A 26556-nucleotide genomic window follows, 5' to 3' on the forward strand; every position below is an offset into this window, starting at 1 on the left:
TGGTGATGGCCCAGTCACCCCTGTCTGCACTTTCCCAGGACCTGGTCAGCCAGTGTTCACTTCCTCTTTCCCCACTGCATAGGCTATGCACGCTCTGAATCCAAGTGGACAGTCCTTCCCTACCAGTGGGCCTCTTGTGGGGCCCAATGCCTAAGGGGCTCCTTGGGGTGGTTCTGGTACTACAACCTTCCTGCAGGGGCCCCTGGGGTCAGCCCCAAGCGGTAGCCAACTTTGGGTGCTGGTTTGGTCCCCATCACTTGTTTTCTCCATCCCCTCCACCCTAGCCAACCACCCAAAAAGCCGAGCTACTCACCATCCCCCATCCCCTCCATGCCACCCTTCACAGTTACCGAGAGCACAGGGCTGTGCCAATGTGTCGAAGTCTGTCTGCCTGCCCCCACCCCCACCCCAGCCCCCAACTCTTCTGGAATGAGCCACCTGCATCCCCACACAGGTGTTTCCTGTGCGCCTTCCTGTTGGCCGTTTTTTCTGCTCAGCTTGGCTTCCCCAGCAGGTGGTTAAAGGCGCAGCCAAACCTCCTCACACACAGCTCTAAAACACTGGGGAGCAGGGCTCCCTGGGCATTGGGGTCACCCCCCCATATCCCCTCAAGGGGTTGTTGGCACCTCATTGGCTCCCCGTGAGTGCGGGCGCACACATTTTCCCCAGCGTGTCCCACTGCTGTGCTGACACCCCAGGCACTGAGACACCAGAGTGGGCCCAGGGAGTAAGGAGGGCCCGTTTTCCTTGCCCCTGGACAACAGTGAAAGCTCCAGAGGGAGAGGGGAAGGGTAGAGAGCCTGTTTGTCCAGCCTTGGGTGTGGGCCTCCCTCAGGCCCTCTTTGGAACAGGTCTGCCGCCCAGAAATCCCATCCCCGCCCTCCCACCCCCATAGAATTCTTAACCTTCTGGGGTTAACACACTCACGTGCCAGGCAGCTCTGGGAAGAGGTGAGCCTTCCCCCTGGAGCCCTGCTTCCTGAAGCAGCGGTCTGGCCATGTCAGGGGTGGGAGCTCAGGGTTCAGTCAGGTTTGTTATTATAGAGAGAGGACGCAGCTTGGGGAGAGAAAACACTCGCTGTTTAGGGTCACGGGGGCAGCTATCTGCATTTCCTGGCTCCCAGGCTCTAGCTCTTCCCCTCTGTGAGGATCTCCTTTTTCTTCCTATCCAGGCCTCAAGGAGCTCTTGGCTCTCAGCTCAGCCACCTTGGTAGGAAGCTGCTGAGGCTGACGGAGACTAGACCCAGAAGCCTGGCATTCCCTGACGGGGTTCTGCTGCCCCCTTCTGGCCAGAAGCTCCAGGTCTCGCCACGCTTTTTGCTGGGGCCTCCTCTGCCTCCAGGCCGCCTGGAGCTTGCAGCTAGGGAGTCATTCCCAGGACTAGCACCTCTGAGCTCTCCCTAGGCCAACCCCACAGTTTGGCTCCAGCCTGGGCCCATAGCTTCCAGGCACCCCCCAGTCTCCAGACTGGGGCCTCCACTGCAACACCCTACAGCCCTCTTCCTCTGCTCTCCTTTCCAACCCCAGTTCCAGCCTCTAGGCTTTCTTCTACCAGAATTTCCAGGGCCAAAGCAGAAGTCATTGCCACAGTTGCGAGCACAGACACGCTAGTGTCAGGAAGGGCCATGGCCAGAGGGTGCTGCAGCAGAGGGTCAGAAGCACACCAGGCCAGGCCATGTAGGAAAGGCATTTTGCTTTTTTATTTTCTGTAAAACTCTGTAAATAAAATATAAAACCAAGGGGTGTGGTGGGACACTGATTTTGTGGCGAGTGTGCTGAGCCAAGGCTGGGAGGCACTGGACTGCAGGCACTGACTCTACCAACCCAAGAGCGACGGAAGAATATATTAGATTTTCATGGATGGGAATCTGTGGGGGAGAGGTGTCTGGAGCCAGCCCTCACCCTCCCTGCCAGTGCCTGCTAAGCCCTGAAAGTGAGGGGAAGGGGCACAGGGAGCCAGTGGGTAAGGAATTCAGAATGCCGTGCTGGCCATGCTGCCAGGTCCAAAGATGCGGGGTAGGGCGTCCAGGGACTCCTCCAGCCGTCGATGGGCAGACTGCCCCTCTTCCCCTGAAACAGGTAAGGATGGGCTCAGGAGTGATCCTGGCCCCACCTCTGCCCTCCCATCCCTGACTCCATCTCATGCCAACTCCCAGCAGCCAAAATGTTCCCAAACTTGACTTGACCCCCGTATCTCCCATCTCCTAGCCTCACCACACTGTTGCAGGCTCTGCCGAGCAGCCTCCCTCACAGCTTCTGTGTCCGTTTGGCACAGGTACACGAGGGGCTCAATGCCCTCAGGAGCCTACCGGGGGAGAGAACATCGAGGTGGACCCAAGGGAGCAGGCAGGAAAGGCCCAGGGCCCAGGGTTGAGGGAGCTGTGAGGGGTGTGAAGCGGGGGATGGGCTGGCAGGGGTTACCTTGATGCAGCCCAGGGCCAGGCAGCCAGCCACCCTCGTCTGTACATCCTCATCCTCGAGCTGGTCCAGGAAGCACAGTAGGGCCTGGGTAAGGGTGGGAGGGCAGACTTAGCCAGACAATGGGAGCCTGGGACCCCAACCTTTGCTTCAGGGAAGGCCTGCCTGCCTCTCACCCGTTCCCGAAAGACAGGGCCCAGGGATAGGCTCCGGAGCTGGGTGCTGACAGCAGCCATGACCTTGTTGTTGCCATGGACCAGCAGCGAGCTGAGGGCCCGAAGCCCATCCCTTCGCAGCCGCCCCTCGGGCGCCAGCCTCAGGGCCTTCAAAACAACAGCTTGGTCATCCGAGTTCAAATTCTGCACCAGTAATACTGCAAGAAAGGGAGGGGTGGGACAAGGTGGAGCCTCCTGGGGTGGGGTCTCTTGTGCACTCCTGCTCCCACCCACACCTTCAGACCCACCCACAGGGTCAGGCCACTTTTGTGAGGAGAGCCTCTGCCTCACCCTCCTCAGCTGTTTCAGTCACATAGGCCTCCATGGAAGGGCTCTCCAACGCTTCAACGTAACTCCAGAACTGGAAGACGGTGAACTGCTCTCCAGGGCCTGGCTGGGGCCTCCTGGGCAGCTTCTGCCCTAGGGCATCCTCCAGGAACTTGACACACACTGTGGGAGGCAGTGCCGCAGGCCTTAGGGTTGGGATAGACCCAGGCCCTTATAGGGAAGAATGCTCCTGTCCCAGGTTCAGGTCCAGGGGTCCCCTGTCCAAACTCTACCCCTCTGGGTCCTTCTGTGCAAAGGAAACAGCCTTCGCTAGTTCTTCCCAGTGCTCAGCTCAGCAGGTCTGTGTGGGCTTGACCTGGCTTTTCCCAAGGTCCCACCACTGGGGATCCAAGAAGGGAGGGCAGAGAGAGCAGGGAGGCAGGCCACTCACCAGCCTCAGCTAGGCCCGGCTGGCGCAGGGAGAGACGGGCACTGTACTGATCGCAGAAGGTGAGAAGGACTCGCTCCACAGGGCAGATGAAGGGGCTGAGTCCCTCTGTGCACCGGTCCCAGAAGGCCAGGAAGCCGGGCCGGGAGGCTGAGAACTGCACCACTGTGAGGAGGTGCAGACGAGCATCAGCAACCGAGCAGGCGGGTGGCATGTAGAGGGGGCTGGGTAAGGGAGGAGCTTCTGGGCCGACAGGGCCTTTTTTACCTTCCTGGGCAGAGGTGGCAGGGATTTCCCATCGCCTGCTAAGCTCGCACACAGCCTCCAGCACTCTGGCCTCCCTCAGCAGCCGCTCCAGGGCCCATGCCTCCTGGCAGCGCAGGGGCCCAAAGGTGCCCAGTTTCTGGAGAATAGGGGTGCCAGGCAACTAAGACCTCAGGACAGGACTGGGGAGGGTGGAGCCCAGGGACTACAAGTCCCAGCATGCATGGAGAGGTGGGGGTAGCCAGAGTATGGGAGGCTCAACCAGAGCCTAATGCTAGGGCCCTGGGGCAGTGGGGAGTGTAAGTCAGAAGAAGCATGGCAGGCCAGGATTGAAGTGCGGGGCTCCCTGGGATAAGGGGCTACAAAAGGAGGGTATGGGGAATACCACTAGCCTCACCAGCAGGAGGCGGCTGCAGTGGTACAGGTGCTGGACCAAGGCAGCGTCCAGAGCTGGACACTCCGTGCTGAGGGGGCGGGCACTGGGTAAGTCGAGGCTGTCCTCAGCCCCAGGCTCCAGGCTGTTTGGGGGCCTGAGAGAAAAATGGGGTCAACCACCCCAGGAGCAAACGTCACCATGCGGTCACCAGTGTATTTTTATTAAGGTCAACCTATCCCCACAATGGAAGAACAGACGATGTGCACAGACAACAGAGACAATGGGTAAGTTTGTGGAGGACTTCTGGAAGGAGGAAGGGACTAGGACCAGCAGGTGATAGCGGGGATCTCCAGGGTCTGTCTGCCTTTTGCCACCTTCAGCTACAACCGCCGGGACCTCTGGGGCTGGGACAGGTAGGAGTAGGAGTGCAGGCGGGATGGTCTACACAATGTGGACTGCAAGGAGTTATGGCCCAAAGAGTGCAGGGCACGGCGTCCTAACCGGGGCAGCAGCAGAGGGAGGCGGGGCTGGGCACAACCCTCAGCCAGGATTTGGCAAAGGCCCCTCTGGGACAGGGAGCCACGGGGCTGGGTTCTCTGGGGAAGCCTGGGTTGAGACAGAGGGGGTTGATGCTGGGGGACCCAGGACACATGGGCAGGCACTGAAAGGGCTTGTTCAGAGAGTAGATCCAAGGTGATGCCAGGGGAAAGAGGTGGAGCTGGAGGATCGGGAGCTGACGGGGCCCCACGGGAGAGGCACACATTGCAGGGACCGGGAGGAGGGAGGTCAGAAGCTCTGGGGACACAGATGGGGTTAGAAACAGACATCAAGGACACATGAGGACTACACAGGGTGGGGGGTGGGATGAATACAGATGTCCCCGTTGGCAGGTGCACCCTCTCCTGCCCACCCCCCCACCCACCCCCAGTCTTGCTGCTCTCCTTGTGTGTTCCACCTGGCCCCACCTCACCTGTTCCCCTTTCTGGCCTTTCTCCCTCACCTGGCGCTCACCTTACCTCTTCCCCCTCATCTGGCCCCTCTCACCTGTCTCCAGGACCATCCATGTCTTCATCTTCATCCTCATTGAGGAAGCTAAAGCTCTCCAGGGCATGTTCCACAGTGATACTCAGGCTGGAGGCCCGGCTGCGAGTCAGGCCTTGTCTCTGCTGGGGTTGTGGAGAGAGTTAGTGCCACCGCCCACCGCCGGGCTGCCCTCCCCGGCTCGCCCGGCCCGCCTCACCATGAGCAGACTCTCCAGCCGGGTCACCTCCTGCTCCAGGCCCTGCAGCTCAGGGAACTGGCCACGGTAGTCATCCAGGGCAGCCATCAGGGCCCCCAGGGCCTCTTCCAGCCTCCTATCCCCAGCCCCTCCAGCTGCCCCTGGAACCGGGGCCTGGGTGGCCACGGCTAGGCTAAGGTCTAAATGCTGGGGCACAGGGGCTAGAGGTGAAGGAGGTGGGCTTGGGCTCTGAAGAATGGGCTCCCCTGGGGCATCTGGGGAGTGACTTGTGAGGGGTTCCCAACTGGAACAGGCAGGACTTGGGTAGGAGAGGGTGGGGTCTATGGGGTCTGCCTGAGTGCAAGGAGCAGAGGCTGGGTAGCTGCAGGTCAGGGTGTGGATGCCTGGGAGGGTAGGGTCTGTGTTTGCAGAGGGGCTGGGAAGCATGGTATCCTCTGGAGAACTGGAAGAGCTGTGGGTTGTGATAGGATGGGTGGGGCTCCTGGTGGTCTGGACTGGGCCCTTAGCTTTGGGGACAGGACTTGCAGTGGTGTGAATTGACATTCTGGTTTTGTGAGTAGGGGATGTAGCAGTATGGGGAGGGCTTGCAATGGTTTTTGATGGGCTTGTGTTAGTGTGGGCGGGACTTGCAGTAGTGTGGGCGGGACTTGTAGTGGTGTGGGTGGGGCTTGTAGTGGCATGGGTAGGGCTTGCAGTAGCATGGGTGGGGCTTGTAGTGGCATGGGTGGGGCCTGCAGTAGTGTGGGTGGGGCTTGTAGTAGTGTGGGTGGGGCTTGTAGTGGCACGGGAGGGGCCTGCAGTAGTATGGGTCGGGCTTGTGGTAGTGTGGACAGGGCTTGTGGTTGTCTGTACAGGGCCTATAGTATTGGGGGTAGGAGCTACAGTAGCGAGGGCAGAAAGCATTGCTTCCTTGGTGGGTCTTGTGGTGGTCTGGGCTGGGGTTGTGGTACTGGGGGTAGAGACTGTAGTGGAAGGGGTAGAGACCATGGGCTTGTGGGTGGAACCTGTGGTAGTGTGAGTGGCGCTTGGGGCACTGTGGCTGGGGCTAATGGCATTAGAGGTCGAGCTTGTAGTGGTATGGGTGGGGCCTGGCAGTTCAGAAGAGCTAGCATCTGTGACCTTGTGAACCAAGTCTAGATGTGCAGACAGGTCTGGGTCTGTAGATGTGTGGGCAGGGCCTGATGTACTGAGGGTAGGGCTTGTGGCAGAATGGAGAGGGTCCACAGCAGAAGGGACAGGACCAGGTTGCTCCCCATGGGTGGGATCTGGGTGTGCATGCAGGCTAGGTCCCTGAGCTAGATTTTCTAGACCCAGAGCCTCCACTGAAGCCTCAGCCAAGGCAGCGTCCACACTGGCCTCACTGATATGGCTCAGAGTCCGGCTGTAGGGGGCATGCCCATTGGCCAGGGCTGGGGCTATGGCCCCCTGTTCATCCACGGGCCTAGAGGTGGGGGTCTCAGGCCTACGGAAGGTGACCTGAATGGGCAGAGGCTCAGGCTGCTGCAACAGAGGCCTGGGGGCTGAAGAGTGGCGGGCAGTGCCTGAGAGCTGGGGGCTGGATGAGTCGTCTGAAGATTCAGATGACAGGGACCATGCTGTCCCATTCTCCAGCTCCTCCTGCCGCCTCAGCATATTCTGGGAGAGAGGAAAGGGCGTTTCAGGACCACCCCAGGGAGCCCCTGGGGGATGGTGGGGCCTAAGCCTGGGCTGTGACTCACATAAAAAGCCTGTTCCCGAAGTGAGGGTGTGTCTGGTGGGCTCTGGCTATAGGTGGAGAAGCGCTTGGTGACTGTGGAGGCCTTGTTGACAGTGGAAGCGGTTGAGGGCTGGTCATCCTTGTCAAAGGGGCTGGGGAAGAAAGAGGCTGTAAGCAGGTGCCACAGGTCCCCTGGATCTGTCCCCACGCCACTCAGCAACACCAACCTCCATATGACTTCCAAGCTGAGCTTGATGGTGCCGAGGTCATTGATGTCCACAGCCACCACTTGGGGCAGGGCAGCGAACAGGTCCTTGGTCTCACAGGAGACACTGCCTACAACCACATGGTTGGCCAGACCCTTCAGTTCTGTCACCTGTAGCCAGGAAGGCATCATGAGGTCACAAGGGTATAGAAGTCTTGAGGTTGTGGGAGATCAGAAGTCTGAACGTGCATAGGGGTTCTATGACAGTCAGAGGGTCATGGGACCATGGGAAGGTTGCAGGGATTAGAATTTTCTGAGTGATGGGGGGCCATGGAGGATTAAAGCAGCCTGGAAGCATGGGGATCACAGAAATCTGAGTTTGTGGGGTCACTGAGGTCATGGGGGTCACAGCCTCATGGAGGTCTAGGAGGTCAAATATTCACAAGATGAGAAGATTATGAGAAAATCACAGCATCACAAAGGTCATGGGGGTCACATATTCACAGGAGTCACAGGATCACGTTGCCCTTTGGGTCCTGGGAAGATACATCACCTTGATGGACAGGAATTCCGTAAGAAGAGGAAGAAAGACGGTTTCTTCACTGTCCCACACCTGTTTTCCACTACCCTCAATTCGGCCCCGTAGTTTCCAGCGCTGCCGTCCATATTTCATGCAGATCTAGGTGAAAAGGCAGGATGAGGCACCCCTTGGTGTTGCGACCCTCCCACTCCAGCCCTGCGTATTCTCATACCTCATACTGATCGCCTACACACAGCCTGGCGAAGCCCGCCAGCCCTGGGAATTGGGGGAGAAGAAGGTGAGCCATGTTGAGGGGTCTCAGGCAAACAATTCCCTTTCCCCACCAACAGTCTGCCCCCATCCACTTAGTACCTTTCATCCGGAGATGGAACTCGCCCAGCTGTGCCTCTAGCTCACTCTCCAGCAGACACATGCTCTGAGAGGGGTGGGCAGGGACAAGACAGGGTCAAGAACCAGTTTCCTCTCACCAGCTCTGCTATACCCTGTGCCTCTGCCTTAAGGACACCTATCTCTCACCTCTGTGTACTCGCGATGCCCTCGAGTGGCTTCGGCCAGGCTGTCTCGGGCCTCGCGGCTCCCCGGGGACCCAGTGCTGTAGGCACGGACCATGTTGTAGGCACCATCCCGGAGACGCCGCTGGACACAGTATGCCTCATAGAGTTCATCAATCTGGGCAGATGAGTGGGGTGGTACTGGAGGACTTGAGACTCATTACAAGGCTTGCTCAGCCAGGGCCTAGCCCTCCCCCTGCCCATCCCCGTGATATCAGTCTCCAGCCCCACTTGTGCGCACATGGGTGTGCTGCCCGTATACCTTGCTGGCGTGGAACTCCAACCGTCGCAGGAAGCGTTCGATGGACTTGACTTGCTGAGGGAGAGGTACGTCAGGAGGGGCCAGGGCCCTTTACCCTCCCCATGAGCTAACCTCTTCCGACACCATTCTCTACACACTCACCTTGTCCAAGTCATACAGGAAGCCCTGCAAGGGAGGATGAGAGGAAGCACTTAGGCAGCACGGGAAGCATTCTAGCAGGGGCACCTACCCACCCAGAGCCAGCTAACTCCCCTCCTGCACAGCCTTTCCCCGCTCTTACCACAGTCCACAGCTGCTCCACTCAAAGCATGGACTGACTCACCTTCCCACATGCCTCGCCTTTGGTGGATGTTAGTGACATAGGGTCTGGTCCTCAAGACCCCTCCTGTACCCTTCCCCTGACCTCTTCCCCTGGGGTCCCTCCCCTGGCCCACTCCCTTTCCTGCACCCACTAGGAAGAGGTTCCCTCTACCAGGGAACTCTCATTCTTCAAGACCCAGCAGAGGTGTTCTCCTCTAGGAAGCTCTGAGTTGTTCCTGGGGAAGAACCAGGACTATCAGTACTGCAGTGTAGTCTCCTGCTGTCCGTGTCTGTGGCAGTCCGACCCACCCCACCAAAAGCTCCCATGGCAGATACTGGGTCCTGGGCAGAAACTGTACACAGCCTGGGTAAGGCGGGGCTAGAAACCTGCCCAGCCCCAGCCTTTCCTGGTATCCTGTTTTCTAGTCACAGTTGGGCTAGGTCACCCTAGCAAATAGCCCTGATGTCACCTGCGGCTGGTGCTACCCAGTCCCCCATACCACAGAGGCAAAGAACAGTAGTCCAGGCATCCTTGTGAACCCTTTACTCACCAGGCGGGAATTCCTCTTGGACTCCCTAATCTGTCCCTGGAGTTTCTCCTGCTCCTGCTGGTGCACTTCCAAATAGGCCCTGGGGAAAGGGGCGACTACAAGAATTAGCTTACCTTTGCAGCCCCAGCAGCCCAGGGTATGGGCAGTGGGAAGAAGATATAAGGCTCGGGAGGGTTCCTACTAGCAGTAAGGGGATGAGGGCTTCGGGAGGGGTCCTGGGATAAGGCAATGGGAGGAGTTCCTTACGTCAGGCCCCGCTTGAGCGCAGTGTACACCAGGTCCAGCCGCTCAGGCTGCGGGACCTTAGGGGCAGGGTGCGCCACGGCAAACATCCTGGATACTCGGGAGAGCGCTGGGGGCTTCCGTGGAGGCCCGGGGGGACTGAAGGCCGGGAAGCTCCTGAAGAAGAGGCTACACTCAGAAAGGTCCAAGAACGAGCCCCAAACCCTCACTGCATACCCAGCTCCAACCCCGTCACACTCTCTTGACCCCATCAGCTCCCCTCGGCTGCGTACCTGGGCCCCCGCTCGTGGCTGCCGAGGACGCCTGCGAAGGACTGGCTCCTATTGACCCGGGCGCTGAGCAGGCGGCGCTGCGGCCGCACCGACAGGGACATCATGGAATGAGTCCGCGCGGGGCTCCCTGGGGGGTGGCGAGGGCGGGTGTCCAGCGCCATTCAGACTTTTGAAGCCCCCTCCGAGGCCCGGCCTCTGTATCTTAGTCCTGCCGGACACCGCCTGACGCCCAAAGTCCGACAACCCCGCCGGCCCCGGCGCTAATGACAGGGCGGCCGGGCGACTCGGCCTCGGACTCAGCGTGGCCTCGGCTCGGCCCCCACTTCCTGCAGAGGTGCAGGCTCCGCCTGTCGCGGGGCAGGAAGGGGGGTCGCGCGGGGACCCTCCCCCGGCTGGGAAGGGGCAGGAAAGGGGCGGGGCGCGTGAAGAATGTGCGGAAGCGCCTGTTTACCCGGGGGGCGGGGCGGGCTCCCCAGCCCTGCCCCTGAACTCACCCCCCACTGCCCGCAACAGTGACCAGGAGCTCCCGCACCCCCACCCCGCGAGCCCGCGGGAGGTCACCGGGTGGGGTGCACAGCGGAGCTGCCCGACAGGCCCGGCAGGCACGGGGTTGGCTCTCGCAATCCGCCCGCCCCGCGAAAACTGCTCCCCTCCAGCCCCCACCCGCTCGCCGGCGCCGAGACGCCAGAGACCTCTCAGCGCACAGCGGCCGGGGGATTCCCAGAGTGGGGGGCAGTGCCAAGAAATGCCCTGCCTCCGCCACCTTCCTGTGACTCCGACATAGAAACTGAGTCACAGATGGATGCCTTCGCCTGCACCCTTAGCGGGAAGGGATCCTCCGCAGACCCCCACCCTGCTCCAACGAAAACACGTGCCCCTGGACCCCAGAGTCCGGCCCACACCCCCTGTGGCCAGCCCCAGAGCTTTCGCAGCCCCAGGCTGGGTCCTACCTCTCTTCTTGGCACTCATGGTAGGTCCAGGACCGCTCCCCACCCCCTGCGCTTGCCCTCCCACCCCTGTGTCCCCACAGGCCCCCGGCCACTAGGTGCTGGCCGAACTGGGCTCCGCGCTCGCTCCCAGCGACTCCGGCTCGGGCTTCAGCTCCTCCCGGCGCCGCCCCCCGCCCAGTTCCTGCCGCCTGACTCAGCCCGCCGGGATGGGGCGGGACCGGCTGGACCAGGGGGGGCCCTGGGCCCTGCGACTGGCGGGACTCTGGGAGGGGTGCCTGGGGGTTCCCTTGGGGGAGGAGATGAAGTGGGTCCTCTCGGCGGGGGCGGGGGGGGGTAGGAGTTCGGATAAAGGGAGTTGCGCGAGGTGGCGAACAAGGGGGATAAACGGGATGAAGACCCTGAGCTGGACTGGATGTAGTGAGACTAAGGGGCTCCCACAGCGGCTGCAGAGGCGTCCTGAGAGAGGACTAAGCACAGAGAGGGCTGCGAGTTGGGGTTCTGAGTGTGTAAAGACTGGAAAGCCGTGCTGAGCTAGTGGAGGAAGGACTGTGGGTGTGGAGTGGAGGGTCTATGCCAATGGAGGGCAGAGTCAGGGACTGAGCATGAGAGGTCTGGGAGGCGGAGAAGAGAGAGGGGCTAAAAGTGAGGGGTTAAAAGTATGGGCCTGGACCGAGCCAAGTGTTGCTGCCCCAAGAAGGAAGCAGAGATGGAAGTGGGTACAGAGTGACACAGCCCCCATCCACCGAGGGGGTGCTCAATCTAGGGACACTCCCCGGCACCCCCAGGCCCTAGGGAAGAGGATCAGGTCCCACTTCCCAGCCAGGGCCTCCTCTCAAATAGAAGATGCATTCTAGAATGAAGCCCCCTCCTTCCAGCCACCAGTTCACATAGATGAATTTCCCTGGTGTTGGCCCTTTCCCGCCCCCAGTATCTTTTCCTTGAGTTTTCTTCATCCACCTTCAGCCTAAATAGAGGCTACCATGCCCAGGGACTAGTGGGCATTGGAAGGGCTGGATGTTCCCCCATCCTGTAAATACTCCTACTTCTTGATGCTCCGTTCTGCTTACTTTCTCCCTGAGAGGCTGGGGTGGGCCCAGGGCTCTGCATTTCCAACAAGCCCACCACTCCCCTATAGACTCAGATGCAAGGTGCCCAAGGACTCCAGTTTGAGAAGTGCTATCCTCCTCTCTCTCCTTGAAGACCAGGTGCTGTGCGCCCTATACTAGCAACTGCGTATTCCTGTGGATTGCCTGCCCAACACTGGCCCTTCTGCTCCCTTCAGCCACCTTCCATGGGAACACGCCTGGCTCTGGAATGCCTCTTTCCTAAATCGCAGCCACAGTGACTCGATCCTTGAGTTTCTCTCCATCACCTCCACCTTCCCCGTCTTCTGCCTAAGACCTCTTGAGCCCTCTGCTCATTTCTTCAACTATTCACTGAGTGACAACTCTTTGCCAAGCGTGTGTCACCGGAGATACAGCCCAGAATTGCAGAGACACCATCCTGCACAGACCTCACCATTGGCCTCTGCTTCCCTTCTCTCTGCCAGCTCCCTCCTACCTTCTCTTCCCTGCACACCCTTCTCCCCAGCCTAGAGCCACAGCCCCCACTCCATCGCTCGCCTGCTAATATACCAGCACTCTGTGCTTCTCTCCTACCTGACAGAAGCCAACGGTGGGCGACCCACCTCCCTGCCTTCTCTGCGCCCCCACATGGGGCGGGAGCTAGCTGGTAGGGGGCCTCACACAGCGGCTGGGCTGGAACCACAGAGCCATTCTCTCAACCTCGGCCAGGCTCTCGTCTCCCACCTGGAAAATTCTCATGTGTAGCCCTACTCATCTTTCTTCCTTCTCATAGACGAGTATTTCGGACTTTCTCCACAAGCCTCCAATAAGCTCGAGTCACTCCCACATGAAAAATGAAAACAACCCTGGCAACTACCCAGATTCCCATCCACAGATAATGGAACCCCATACGGCAAAAAGAATAGACAACGTATAACCGCACATAACACTGTGGGTGAATCCTACATAAAGAAGCAAGACCGCAACAGAGGACGTGTGTAGGGTTCCCTTGATATGAAGTTCAAAAACAGACAGAACTCATCTATGGTAACATTAGTCCGAATACTAGTTACCCTTTGGGAGTCGTAGCCAGAAGGGGACACAAGGGGGCTTCCAGGGTGCTGGCAGTGTTCTCTATTTTCTAATCTGGGTTCTATGTCCTGATCCTATGTGGGTGTGTTCCCTTGTAAAACATGGACACTTAGGACACTTAGGACATGCCCCCCCTCTTTAGCTGTATTTTAATATAAAGTTGACTGTAATAACTCCACACTAAAATGACCCCTCTGTGGACCCCACGTCTCTTTCCAGCGACCCCACCCATCGCTCCATTTCACCTTTTCAGAGTCCAATTTCTTGAAGAGATGTTTACCTCAATTTCCTTTCTGCCACCAGCCAGTTCTCTTCCCACCCTCGTCCACCTTCCACACCCACCACTCCCCTGACTGGTCAGTGACCTCCCTGTTGCTGAATCCAGTGTCCAAGGCTTAGTCCTTATCATGCTTGATCTCAGTAAAGCTTTCCACTCTGGAGCTCTCTTCCTCTCCTTTGAGCCCTTCCTTCCCTTGAATTTCAAGAGGCAACAACATGCTTCTGGTTTTCCACCCCCACCCCCCCGGCTCTGCATCTTATTTTCCCACAGGAGATCCGTCTTTCTCATCATCCCGGAAGGGCCTCGTCCTCCTCACTCTTGGGCTGTGTACATCTCCCACACCTCAATGCCGTCTAAATGTTGCCAGCTTCCTTATCTCTTCCTTGCCCCAACGGCTCTTCCGAGCACCAGGCCTCTATATCCAACTGCCAGCTTGTAGCCTCCCTGGAAGCTGTGGGCATGCGCTGAGTTTAAGTCCCCTTCTAAACCTGACTCTCAGTCAACCTCCCTGTGACAGCCCCACCACCTCTTAACCCAGTTGTTCAACACAGAAACTAGGAGTCATCTGGGACGACTCTGTCTCCGCTATCCCCACATCCACTCAGCCGCCCACTTCTGCCATCTCTGGAATCTGCCCCCTCATCTCTACCCCCATGGTTAGAATTCGGGTCCAAGCTGTCACCACCTCTCACCTAGAACCCTACTGCAACTTCCTAATGGGTTCCCTGTCTCCATAGTAATCCATAATGACTCATTCTTTTTTTTTTTTTTTCCTTAAGGGTATCCAGCTTTATTTTACATGGTTGCCTACATTTGTTTTTAATACGCTCCGTGCCCAATGTGGGGCTTGAACTCAAGACCCCAAGATCAAGAGTTGCATGCTCTACTGAGCCAAAGGCACCCCCTGCATTATTTATTCAATAACAACATTGCTCTTCTTACAATTCCAATCATCTGACAACGCCAAAAACCGTGCTTTGTCAAGTGCTTCCTATAGGCCAGGCCCTGCACTTAATTAACAAACATCATCTTATTTAATTCTAGTAACAGTCCTAATAGGGGTAATTCCTTTTAGTCCCATCTTGCAGATGAGAAACCTAACTGGCTGTGTGACCTTGAGCATGACATTTCTTAACCTTTTTGGGCTTCAGATACACCTCTGTTAAATGAGCATAATGACAATGACTGCCTCCCGGGGCTGTTAGGAGACTGAAATGAGCTACTTCTCTCTCTAGGGAGTGTTTGGGGAAGAGAAAATTGAACGTGGGGTCGGGAAGTTGGGGTGGACACACTGCCACATTTTAAGCACATGACAAATATTAACTACTGTTATTAATAATTGTTAATCTGCCCAAGATTACACAGCTGGTAAGTGGTAGGGCCAGGATTCAAATCCAGCCAGTCGGACCCCAGGCCTCTAAGTCTTTAACATCCCTCTCTCTTTTGTGAAACATCCTCTTGTGAAACTCTTGTGAAACATCCATGGATGACCCCCTACCCCAGGGATAAAGTCTAGATTCTCTGACATGACCCCCACCACCCTTCAGGCTCTGTGCCTCCCCTCATATACCTTCAACCTGTCCTCCACTCAGTCCCCTGTTCCTCTCACAGTCTCTGTTCCAGCTACCGTGGCCCTCCCAATACCGCAAGGTTCTTCAGCCTTTGAGCAGTGGCTGCCTTTGCTCCTGTACCCTCCTCCCATACTCTCTGCCTGAACAACTCCCTCTTTTTTTTCAAGTCTTACCCTATGACTTCTTCCTCCAGGAAGCCTGCCCTGGGTTGGTTCCCCCTTTCAGGCGCCTCATAGCTTCCTTCCTCGGATCCCTGAGACCACATACTTTAGTTGTCAGTTTTCCTTTAGCATCTATCTTCCAACCAGACTGTGAACTCTGGGGGCAGGTGCCTGCTTGTGGGGTTCACCGCTATGCCCTCTGGGCCGCACACCAGGGAGATGAGGGAGGGGGCTCAGTGAGCTGCGCTGCCCCGACACAGGAGGAGAAGATCCTGGGCTGCTTAAGGGGCAGATTTCAAGCTCGTGCCCACCCCAACTCCCCTATCCTGAATACAGTTTTCCTCGTCCCTTCCCCGCTTTCTGATTCTATCAGCAAGTAGCGTCCTGCTCCCTGGGGCATAGGGCAGGGTGGGGACGCCTGGGATTCTGGAACTGGGTAGGCAGGCTAGAATCAGGGTAGGCTAACTGTCCCAACACTTTTCTTTCTCTGACCGGGACTCTGCTGCCTCCAACTCCCTACCTAGTCCCTGACAGGGACCAAGACTTGTAACTGTTGGTCTGCACTCTCACCAAAGGATCATCCGAATAGCCACCTGAGTGACCATTTCAGTGGGTGGAAAGGCAGGGGAGAGAAAGAGCCGAACCCCTTTGTGCTGAGGGAGAGGGCCCACCTTAACTGACAGGGGCTGAATGATGGGAGCCAGGGGACTCTCTGGACTCATGCTACTCCCGAAGTCTTTTCTGGACAGGGGAAAGATCCCAGGTCTTAAAGATTATGGGCCTTGTAGCACAGCCAGCTCCAGGCAGAAGGGAATGGAACCCCCAGCCCCAGATTCCTCCACTCCCAATACCCTCTATGCCAAAGTGGTGCATTTGTGTGGGATGTGGGACGGGAGGTCTCACCACCTGCACTGCACGGCTCAGCGGTGTGCCCGGCCAGGCCAGCAGCCTCGCCAGGACTCCCCTGTTCAGCCCCGCCCAGGCACGGGGCTGCCCCGGACTGAGGTAAACAGACGCTAAAAATAACCGGGGCAAGGGGCGGCTGCAAGGAGAATGGGGTCCCTAACCGAACCTGTTCCTGTGTCCATGGCGACTGACCCCCAACCTCGGCTGCTGACGTCATGCCACAGCTGCTTGAGCAGGAGGGGAGGGGGGCACGCAATGCCTGGGACCCCCCACCCCGGAACCAGGCGGAGGCGGCCCTGTGGCTTCACTTCCTGCCGGCCCCCTCCCTGGTCAGCTGGTCACATTCCCGGGCTGGCGGCGCCCTGGGAGCCTGGTGGCCTCCCCTGGGCCGGGCCTGGCAGTCAGGAGTCCCCAGCCACAGTGGAGGGCCAGGGCTGACTGAGCCTTGCCCTCCTCACCTGCCTTTCCACTAAGGGTGGACCCAGCCTGGCTCCCTCCATGCTCTCCTCATCCCGACCCACATCAGGCCTCTATCTCTAGCTGCTTGCCCCACAGAACTCAGGAGGGGGAGGGTGGGTGGAAGTGGAAGCTAAGCCAGGCCTGATTGTCTCACTGGAGTATTTTGTACCTCACTCTTCTTCAGTCCTCATCCCCCACACCCCCTCCTTGCCGCAAATGTGGTAGTGCAATGGCAAAAATTCAGACCTGGCTCTAGTTCCCACTTCTCCCTAAGCCAGATGTGTGACCTTGAGACCATTACTTAACCTCTCTGGGCCTGCTTCTGCATCTGTCAGATTGCTACAATCCTCCTTGTTAGCCTGTTCTCGGGTGAATGCTGCAGGCCCAGGGTGAGGTCCCACAGATGGTGGCCGGGGCACATTCACTGTTATATCTGTTATATGAGACTGCACACAGTAGGTACTCCGCCAGCTAGTCTGGACCCGAATTAGGATCAGTCCAGTAGAACTGGCTGGGAAGGGTCAGTTCTGGAGACTGGACTCAGACCTCAACAGGGAGAGGCGGACAGAGGGTGCCCAGGGCAGACTGAGCCAGATCCCCAGCCTTGGTGAGCAGCTCCTTCCCCAAAACAGTTCTGCAGGGTGCCCAAGCCTGGCTGCTTGCAGAGAGACCCCTCATCTGCCTCTCATTCCCATTCCCCGGGATAGGGTCTGTTACCCCGCCGGGCCGGGGAGATCATCACCAGATTCAGCCACCTGGGTGAAAAGCCCGGCCACAGGCCAGGATCGGCCACCTCCGGCCGAGCTCCAAAGCCGCTTAGGCCGGCCGGTAGGACCAGGAAGATTAGCTCATCTCCCTTATCGCCCCCTCCCCACTCCCAGCTCAGCCTCCCCTCCTCGACGAGGGTAGTGGGGGCTCCCGGAGAGCGCCCCTGCCAGCGCCCAGGCTGGCGCCTTGGGCCCGCCGTCAGGCCCGGCCCACCCCAGATTCCGGGGCAAGGGCCGCCTGGGCCTTGCCTTGGGAGGGAAGAAGGCCCAGAGGCGGCGGCTTTTGTGGGCGTCCTCCGCGCCCGGGGGGAGGGGAGGAAACACACCGCGCGGATCTGGTCCCGGGGATGGGTCGATGTGGGACAGGGCCGCAGCGGGGGCAGCAGGGGATGGGGAAGCACCGGGAGCGCCGCGCCCATCCTCGGCACGGCCGGCGGGGCCGGGAAACGGCGGTGACACTCACATGGCTGCGCTGGGTTGCGCGGACCTCGCGCTCTCCGTGCGGTCGTCCCTGCCTGGCCTGGTCGCGCCGCAGCTGCCGCTGTCGCCGCCGTCCGCCCCTCCGGCCGCCCGCCGCCCGCCGCCCGCCGCCCGCCGCCCGCCGCCCAGCCACCCCGCTCCTCCCCGGCCCGCCGGGCCCCACCCACTGCGCTCCCGCGGCTCTCGCACCCGAGGAGGCGGCCACGGCTCGCTCCGCCCTCTCGGGTAACGGGGCAGGCCAGTGGCCCGCGGGGTCCGCCAGCCTGCGGGGAGGCGGGGCCCTGGAGGACGCTAGGGCGGTGGGAGTTCTCGGCGGTCGATGGTCGGGATCCGCGGGAACTGGGCCGCTACTAGCAAAGCCAGTCCCATTCCTTCCCACACAGAGCCCAAAACAGTGTGCGCCGGGGAACCCCGCTTGCCTGACCCCTTCTCAGAATCTGTGGTTTCTAGAGCTCTTTCAGGCCCTCCTATCTGTGACCACCTGAAACAGGTTTGGAGCGGCCACTACTGGGTTGGGTTGGTTGGAGGAAAGGATCGGGGCAGTTTCTGGGAGGGGAACAAGGGGGCCTGAAGCCTAAGCATTCGACACCTGGCCGTGCATTCACCACTCATTGGTTACTGGCTTCTGGGGAGCCTCAAGCCTTGCTCACAAAGCATGGCAGCGTCTGAGTCCCTGGGCTTGGGTATGTTGGTCAAGGGGACCAGAGCCCAGTCCTTCCCAATAAGGGGACCGGAATACTGCGTCTCCCCTTGAGTGAGTCAAGGTGGAGCTAAGAGCTCTGGGCCTTACCTTTCAGGTTTCACTCCGTAGTCCTTCACCTTTAGAGGTAGCACAGACATACCAGGAGCAGGCTGAAGGACCTTCAGAGGATCTTGGATATCTGCACCCCCAGGTTGGTCTTCACAGTCCGGAAGTTGTGATGGGTGGCAGAGGCCCTCAGGGGCACGGACATCCTCTCCATTGCCAACTCTTCCAAGAGACACACCTCACCCTCTCCAGTTCTCAGGGCTCCCAGCCCCTCCTCTTTGCCTTCCTTTGCAGCACACCTCTCTCTTTAGACTCTGAACCTGGGGATTGCTTTCAGGGACAGGGTTCTCTTTATTTCCCCACCCTACGGCATTACCCAGTCCCAAGGCTTCCATCCATCCACTGCTCAGCATCCCAAGCAGTCCTCCATGCTCGGAGCCCTCTCCTGTTCGAGCCTTTCGATGACCCACCAGATCTCATGACAGGGCCCTGAAGGACTCTTCTTCCTTTTTGCCTCATCTCCGCAAAGCACCCACCTCCACTCAGGTTCCCACCTGAGCCAGAGGCCTGGCCTCTCTGGAGCTCTCAAAACCGGCACAAGTTGGTCCCTGTCCACCTCTAAAGTCACCTCCTCTGCAAGGCATCCTGCGACCACCACCTCCGAAGACAGCCTCTCCTTGTTACTCTCTCTCCCCATGTCCTGCGGACTACTGTCATGTCACTTACCAGCACCAGGGAGCATGTATTCCCATGTGCACTCATGTGCCTAAAGCTTCACTCTGGGTCTCTAAGTTCTCTGGGGGCAGGGAGCATGGAAGTCCTTGTCACCACCATCCCTGGCTCGTAGTAGGAGTTGGAGAAATATATGTTAGATGGTTGTGCACCTGGGTGACTCAGGCGGTTGTGTGTCCAACTCTAGATTTCAGCTCAGGTCTTGATTTCAGGGTCGTGAGTTCAAGCCCTGCATTGGGCTCCACACTGGATGTGGAGCCTACTTAAAAAACAAAAAACAGGGGCGCCTGGGTGGCTCAGTGGGTTGGGCCGCTGCCTTCGGCTCAGGTCATGATCCCAGGTCCTGGGTTCGAGCCCCGCGTCGGGCTTTCTGCTCAGCGGGGAGCCTGCTTCCTCCTCTCTCTCTGCCTGCCTCTCTGCCTACTTGTGATTTCTCTCTGTCAAATGAATAAATAAAATCTTTAAAAAAAAAATAAAAATAAAAAAAGAAAAAAAGAAAAAAAAAGAAAAAAAAACAAAAAACATATATATATATAATTTTTTTTTTCAGATGAGCCAGTGAATGAATGAAGTGAATGAATGAGAAAATGCATGAACGGGGCATCTGGGTGGCTCAGTCGGTTGAGCGCCTGCCTTTTGCTCAGGTCATAATCCAGGGGTCCTGGGATCGAGCCCCACGTTGGGGCTTCTCCCTCTCCCACTCTCCCTGCTCGTGTTCCCTCTCTCGCTGTGTTTCTCTCTGTCAAATAAATAAAAAAACCAAAATCTTAAAAAAAAAAGAAAAAGAAAAGAAAACGTATGAACCATGACATCACCTCTCCCACCCCCACCTTCATTCAGCCTTCTAGTCCTGTTGATCCACCTCCAAGACGTGTTTCAAATTCATTTCCTCCCTGCACCTCACCTCCCACATCAAGTACTCTGACGATTAATTAATTCTACAAATGCCCACTGAGAACTCAGAGCTGGACAGCTTGCTGGCTCCTGGGGCGGCAGGGGCACAGGGCCATTGCTCGGAGCTTTGATGAGGCAGCACTGACTGCAGGAGCTCACCAGAGCACTGTTAGAGGAATTCTTTCTTATTCTGGAATCCTGAAATTCCACTTCCAGAAAATTTTTCTTTCTTTTTTTTTTTTTTTAAGTAAACTACCCCCAAGGTGACACTTGAACTTATAACCCCAAGATCAAGAGTTACATGCTCTACTGATTGAGCCAGCCAGGTGCCCTGAAAATCTCCACTTCTTTTTTTTTAAGATTTTCCAAAAAAATTTATTTATTTGACAGACAGAGATCACAAGGAGGCAGAGAGGCAGGCAGAGAGGGAAGGGGAAGCAGGCTCCCTGCTGAGCAGAGAGCCCAATGTGGGGCTCGATCCCAGGACCCTGGGATCATGACCTGAGCCGAAAGCAGAGGCTTTAACCCACTGAGCCACCCAGGCGCCCCAAATCTCCACTTTTAATGGATGATTCCCTCGTCCTTCCTAGCCACTCTGTTCTGCATGTGGTCGTGTCTCTGCGTGGTCACAACTGGTACCTAAGCCTGGCCCACCATCTTTCCCGGCCTCCCTGCCTCCACCTTTATTCCCTACAGTTGTTCTCTGCCTAATAGCTCAGATGATCTTCTAAATCGTAAATCAGGTTGTGCTGCTTCATCATTGCCCTCAGGGTAAGTCCAGACCCCACAGTGGAGCCTCTAAGACCTGGGAGGTCTGGGCTCTGAAGGCCTCACCTCTCATCTCCTAGGCACCCTGCGGCTCCTCGCTGCTCTGGTTCCACTGTGCCATTCTACCTGTGGCTCCCTGAGCGTGGTCCCCACACTCTGTCCTGTCTCTTCTCCCAGCTTCCCTTCTACTTGGGTTGCTCCTCCCTCTTATCTACTCGGAAAAGGATTCAATGGTCACCTCCTCCAAGAAACCTGCATCCTCCGGCTTCCCATTCAACCCTTCTGAGCACCCATTATTTCCAACAGTCCTTGTCTGTGACCAGGCTTGGCTCCCCGCCGTGACTCCCGGGGCCAAGCATGGATGGGGCGGCAGTGACCAGATGGGACACCTGAGGCTTCGGCTGGCCCCCTCCCCTTGCCCAGGCACCTTGAAGGAGGGATGGTAGCAGAGGCCTGTGGGGTATTGGGAGGCCTCTCCAGCTTCTCCCCAACAACCGTGAACCAGGTGAGGAAGGACAGAGCTGAAACCCATTTCACAGAGGAGCAACCTGAGGCTCAGGGAAGGCAGAGCTTTTCCATGGTCCTGTGCTTAGGAAGGGGCAGAGTCTGAGCTCTGGCTCAGCTCACTGAGTCCTCATCAGTTGCGCTCTGAGTCCGCCACACTTCCCTGAACACGTGCCCAGCCTGGGGCTGGGCTGGGAGCTGGGGTGGAGCACGGAACCATTGCCATTTCTAACTATGAGCACCATGAGTCCGCATTCCTGAAGGGACAGGCTCTGGCCTGAGAAAAGTCCCTCTACTAAACGGCAGAGGGTGGTGACAACCACAGCGAACCCCAGGTCCTCGCGTAGGGTATAGCTCGTTCCACTTTGGGAAGTAAAGCAGTTCAAATCCCCAAACCCAGAAAAATGGAGGCTTCCCTCAGCCCGCCCCACAGCCTCCACGGCTATAGCTCTCTGGTACGCAACTTCACTCCCCAGAAAGGGGGAGAGAGTCTGTGAGTGGTGGGGGCAGGTGATGGCTCAAGAGGGAGGACGTAGGGGCTTGTGGGTCTGTGTGTATCTGCTACTAGCCTCCACTCCCCTCCAGCCCCAGGCTGGGCTCTACTTCCCATTGTGTCGGTCAAAAGGCAGGGGCCAGGGTTGCTGCTCCACGTTCAAGTCTCGGCTTTACCACCCTCACCTCCTGGTTCCCAGAGCCACTTCTCTCTTCCTATGCTTGTTTTAACTGAACCCATCCATTCAGCCAGCAAAATTGCAAGTTGAAGATGGGCTCCGTCTCATTCATAATCAATACAATGCACATATAAACAGCAACAACAGCCCCACCCCTTTTTTGCCTCTGAGATGATGTGTGAGTGGACACTCTCGAGAGAGTGGGAATTGGTTTGAGAGTTTAAGAGTAGTTTTTTCAGTATGTTTCAGGATGTCAGATCCACTTCAAGAAATTCATCCCTAAGAAAGAGTTGTAAAGGCAAGAAAAGATCTGTGCCTGAGGACGCTGATGACTGGCTTGCTTGCCAGGGGTAAAGGGACAGTGCAGTCCTCGTGACCTTCAGTGGGCAACAGAATGCTGGAGGTGCACATAAGCCCGGACAAGCTCTGTGGCCACTGAAGATGGAAGTCAGGCACGGATCAAACACCTCTTAGGTACCTGGCGATGTTCTGGGTGCTGGGGACACAGTGGCAGACCAGACAGGCAAGGTCTCTGCTCTCAAGTTTACATTCCAGCCAAAGAAGACCAATCATCATCAAGTTAGCGCCTAAGTACGATGACTTCAGAGAGAGGGGAAGGAACTGGAGAAAACAACCAGGGTTGATGTGACGTTGAGGGATGGGGCTGAGGGTCACCTTTAGTCAAGGTGCTCAGGGAAGGCCTCTTTGAGCCAAGAACTGAATGACAAGAAGGAAACAGTCATGGAATGATCCAGAGAAAGGATATTCCAGGCCAAGGGAACAGCAGGGCAATGGCTCGGAGGTGGCAGTGAGCTTGCTGTGTGTAAGTCACGTGGGCTGCATCAGAGGGAGAGGAGGTCTGACAGGTGGCAGGCTCCAGTCAGGGTAGGGTAGGGAGTGAGGGCTTTCTGTCTCTCCACAGGGAAAGGTGCTCCACACAATAGACACGGCGGAGTGAGGAGAGCACCAGAACAGCTGCCTGCTCTCCAGTCGAAAAAGTCTCCTCAGGACAAACCTGCCTCCACTGGCCCTGAGAGCTGTCAGTGGCCATCACCTCTGGGCATTGTAAATTCACCTGGTCTTTTTTTTTTTTTTTTTCTTCTTTTGGTTGGCAGTGAACGTGTCACGGTTCTCAAAGACAGCATGGCCCCCACTTCTTGAGGGAATTCCAGGCCAGCCGCTGCACCTAGTAGGCATCTTTCTAGCCCAGGGTTGCCAGGCTCCACAGGTGACTTCCCTGGGGACTCTGCCCCAGGCAGGCTGGGGTTTCTGCTATTGCCCCCAGTGATCCAGCTTCAGCCTCCAGGGGGGCCTGTAAGCCGAGCCGTGCTGGGGTGTGGGGTGATTGTGTCCCACAGGCTGGGCCAGGCGTCCTTCCTTCCTTCCTGACTCTGTTCTCCCAAAGGACAAGTAGGGAGGGACGTCCACGCCTCTCCCAGGTCATGGGATGAGCTGTTCCCTTGGGACCCTTTCAGGCCAGGCCCCTTGCCAAAGGCTACATCGAGTGATGTGTAGTCTATTTTGAGTACCTACCACTAGCAGAACTGTTCTGACAGATCTGGAGGGCAGATGTAGTGGGGAAAGTTCTAGTCACCCTGTATGTGGTCACATCCCTCCACCCATCAGAAGAGGATCCTGGGGCAGAGGATGGGGAACTGACCCCACCTTGCCCCATTTGAGCCTAGGAAGTGCAGTATTGGTCTTTGGCGCCACCGTGTGGGAACCATCCACACTGCAGCCGCGCATTCCACAAAATACTGCCCAGCTCTGGGAGGCAACCCCCCTTGCCCCAAGTTTCTGCGGATGGGTAGCCCCTGGAGTGTGCAGTGCACGACCTGTTCAGCCTTATGCAGCCGCAGCTCTCCTCACACTCAGACCTAGTGGCATATCACAGTCACTGGGAACCCCACCACCACCATTAAAACATCCTCCACTCTCTGAAGCCTCTGCAAATGCTCCCTGACCCTCCACTTTCCAGTTCCTCTCCTTGGACGTGTTCCAAGTGTGCTGAATATACACAATCCTCCCTCTCTTCTGAAACTCCCTCTGACTTGTGTGACTGCTCTTCTTGATTTTCTAGCTGCATCTCTGGCTGTTTCTCTTCATGTCGCTTGGTGGGGTGTTGGGCTCCCTTCTCTCACCCTTAGTATTTTTCTCCAAGCCATCCTGACAACTTCCAGGGCCTTCTTCCCATCCCCACAGTGATGACTTGGGCCTCAGCAACCCCCCAATCTCTCATTCCATTTACCCCCGAAGCTGACCCTTGGGCAACCCAAACTCACTGTGTCAAGTCCATTCCATGTCCTCTCCTCAGAACTGTCCCCCCTCTAGGGTTCTCAGGTTAGTCTGGGTAGCCTTTTCCCTGACCATCCCCATCAACCACGAGGTCTGTCCTGTCCCCCCAACCCCCTCAGCCAGAGCACCACCCGCACCTCCTTCCTGGCCTCTTTAGTGTCCTTGGTTTCACCCAGCCTGGTCCATTCTCCACACTGCAGCTGATGGCCTCTCCATACTGGACCCTGTTCCTTCCCACTTCCCCACTGGTCCTTCTTCTCTGGCCAGTTCCTTCCCAGGAGGTCCTGGCTCCAGTTATCCTGAACTTTGCTCCCTGAAAACAGCCTGCTTCCCATGCCTCCACAGCTGTCCTGTGCATCTTTTTCCTCTTTCCTTCATTGGGCTGACTCCTGCCTACCCTTGAAGCCTCAGCTCAGACATCAACTTCCTCTGGAACGCCTTCCCTGGACTCCAGGTGAGTTCAGGAGCCTCTTGGTCATGCTTACAATGGCCATGCTGCTCCCTCCACAGCCTTGTCTGCCTCCCCTTCTGAAAGGCACAACTGCTCCTGCATGGGCTACACACACCAAGGCCAGACCCAGGTCCAGTCACTCTGCCTGATTCTCAGACTCAGAGGTCCTAGATCTCAAAAGTTATCAAGTACACCACAGTGAACCAGCTGCCAGGCTCGGAGGGGACCCGAGGCTCTTACCTTCCCCTCTGGAGCTCCCGTGTTCCCCCAGATGCCATTGTGAGCCGAGTCAGGATCCTTGAGAGCCCATGGAGCTGGATAGGCAGAGAATTGGCAGGTTCGTGGCGTGGGGGGAAGCAGCCATCAACCTGGGCCCTTGAGAGCCCAGGGTGCTGGTAGGGACTGTCACAGCAAGGGGACTGGCGCGCAGGTGACTCCAGGCCAGCACATCTGCTGAAAGGCATTAATGAGATTCCTTTCTCCCCCGGAGCTGTGCAGCGGGAGTGTGGCTTGGACGTCAAGCAGGGAGGGCCCGAATTCCAGAAGGGTGGTGGTGGCAGCTGTTAGGTTCCTGGGGTTAATTATCTCCAACGTCACATAGAAGAGAATGTGCTGAGGTGGGACCTCCTACGCCCAGTCTTGGCTTCTCAGGGCATGGGTCTCTCCAGAACTCATGGTGCTCCCCATTCGACGAAGTCTGAAGACCAGCTCTGTCTGCCTGTGGACCTCAGCTACCTTACCGTACCCCAGACCCAAGGGACTGACTTTTCCCGGAGATGCTTTGCGGGGGGCAGGGGGGGTCCCAGCTCTGGGCCTCTGCCTTTGCTGTGTCCTCTGCCTACTCCATGCCTGGGCCCAGCTATTTGGTCAGGGAGCTCAGTAAACACTGGTGAATTGAATTACCCTGTAAATAAACAGAAAGTGCCAAATAGGTTGCCTGGCTCTTAGGAGATGCAAGCCCCCCACCCCCAAACTTTGTAAGCAAACAGATTACCCAAAATGGACAAAGAGAAGGGATCTGTCCAGTCTTTTCTCGTGGTTCTGCTCCCAAAACCAATCTTTCACTTCTTCCAAACAGCCCTGCTCTCTCTATCCCAGGCCCCCCATGGCAATTCAGCCTGTCCTTTTTGGTGTCTGGACAATCCTACCCGAGGTGTCAAGAACCCTTCTAGGAGGGGCGCCTGGGTGGCTCAGTCGGTTAAGCGTCTGCCTTTGGCTCAGGTCATGATCCCAGGGATCCTGGGATTGAGCCTCCCATCGGGCTCCCTGCTTGGTGGAGAGCTTGCTTTTCCCTTTCCTTCTGTCTGCCGCTCTGCCTACTTGTGCTTGCTGTCTCTCTGTCAAATAAATAAATAAAATCTAAAAAAAAAAAAAAAAAAGCAGCAGCAGCAGCAGCAGCCTTTTAGGATCTCCACAGTGGCCTCGGGCCCCTGAGGCTTCTTAGTTGTGACTTGGCGTAAGTGCGTGCGATTACTTGCTAAGGGGCCGAAAGCGCTCACTTGTCCATGCCCAGCGCCCAGCGCCCAGCACAGGAACTGGATGGATGCTCTGTCAATATCTGTTGCGTTAGGAAAGACCGCAGGCCCCGGGACACTGGGGTGTCTTCTCCCTCTCTGAAGCCACCTGCATCATTTGCTCATCCGTGGTTATTCCAAGTGCCCAGAGGCACAGGCTCTCACACCCGAGCTCTGTCTGGTTCCTTGCTGTTTCTGTCATCACTCTCGCTCTTGTTTTTCCCTCCAGTTCCCCAGGAGCAGAGAGGCTTGACAGTTTCACACTAAAGCTGAAAACTTCCCCAGGATCCCTCTTGCTTATATCCTGGAATCTGCCTTCCACCTCTCTTGGCTTAATACAGCCAGTGACTCACTGAGCCAGAAGTCTCTTCTCTGCAGGGATTTCTTGCAGGAAACGTGAG

The 26556-nt window shown here is 57.3% G+C and overlaps 1 protein-coding gene across 5 annotated transcripts; it reads right to left on the reverse strand.

The window, feature by feature from the left end:
• Positions 1-1677: 1677 nt before the first annotated feature.
• Positions 1678-25521, reverse strand: RIPOR1 (RHO family interacting cell polarization regulator 1). 5 transcript variants are annotated; one of them, XM_047711927.1, is made up of 22 exons: positions 24882-25521; positions 9849-9975; positions 9580-9732; positions 9334-9412; positions 8624-8647; positions 8483-8536; positions 8186-8338; positions 8021-8084; positions 7881-7924; positions 7682-7807; positions 7151-7299; positions 6946-7075; positions 5228-6862; positions 5032-5153; positions 4009-4141; positions 3615-3750; positions 3351-3512; positions 2924-3082; positions 2594-2790; positions 2421-2504; positions 2214-2304; positions 1678-2069 (listed from the first exon to the last, which is right to left on the reverse strand). In XM_047711927.1, the coding sequence occupies exons 2-22, from the start codon at positions 9950-9952 to the stop codon at positions 1972-1974; spliced, it is 3897 nt and encodes a 1298-aa protein (XP_047567883.1). In that variant the 5' UTR covers positions 9953-9975; positions 24882-25521; the 3' UTR covers positions 1678-1971. The 5 variants fall into 5 exon arrangements, with proteins under 5 accessions (XP_047567883.1, XP_047567885.1, XP_047567882.1 ...); XM_047711929.1 differs by lacking the exon at positions 24882-25521 and adding an exon at positions 17562-17724; XM_047711926.1 differs by lacking the exon at positions 24882-25521 and adding an exon at positions 10799-13441 and having other exon boundaries at positions 5032-5150.
• Positions 25522-26556: the final 1035 nt, after the last annotated feature.

This window comes from Lutra lutra, chromosome 17 (genome assembly GCF_902655055.1).
Source record: "Lutra lutra chromosome 17, mLutLut1.2, whole genome shotgun sequence".
In the NCBI taxonomy this organism is placed as follows: Eukaryota; Metazoa; Chordata; class Mammalia; order Carnivora; family Mustelidae; genus Lutra; species Lutra lutra.

Excerpts from the sequence above, each read along its gene's own strand:
- RIPOR1 (XM_047711925.1), bottom strand. Across the intron at positions 3,751-4,008 it reads ACTGCAGCCGCCTCCTGCTG|AAACTGGGCACCTTTGGGCC; the intron begins GTGAGGCTAGTG and ends CCTATTCTCCAG. Across the intron at positions 2,505-2,593 it reads GCCCTGTCTTTCGGGAACGG|GCCCTACTGTGCTTCCTGGA; the intron begins GTGAGAGGCAGG and ends ACCCTTACCCAG.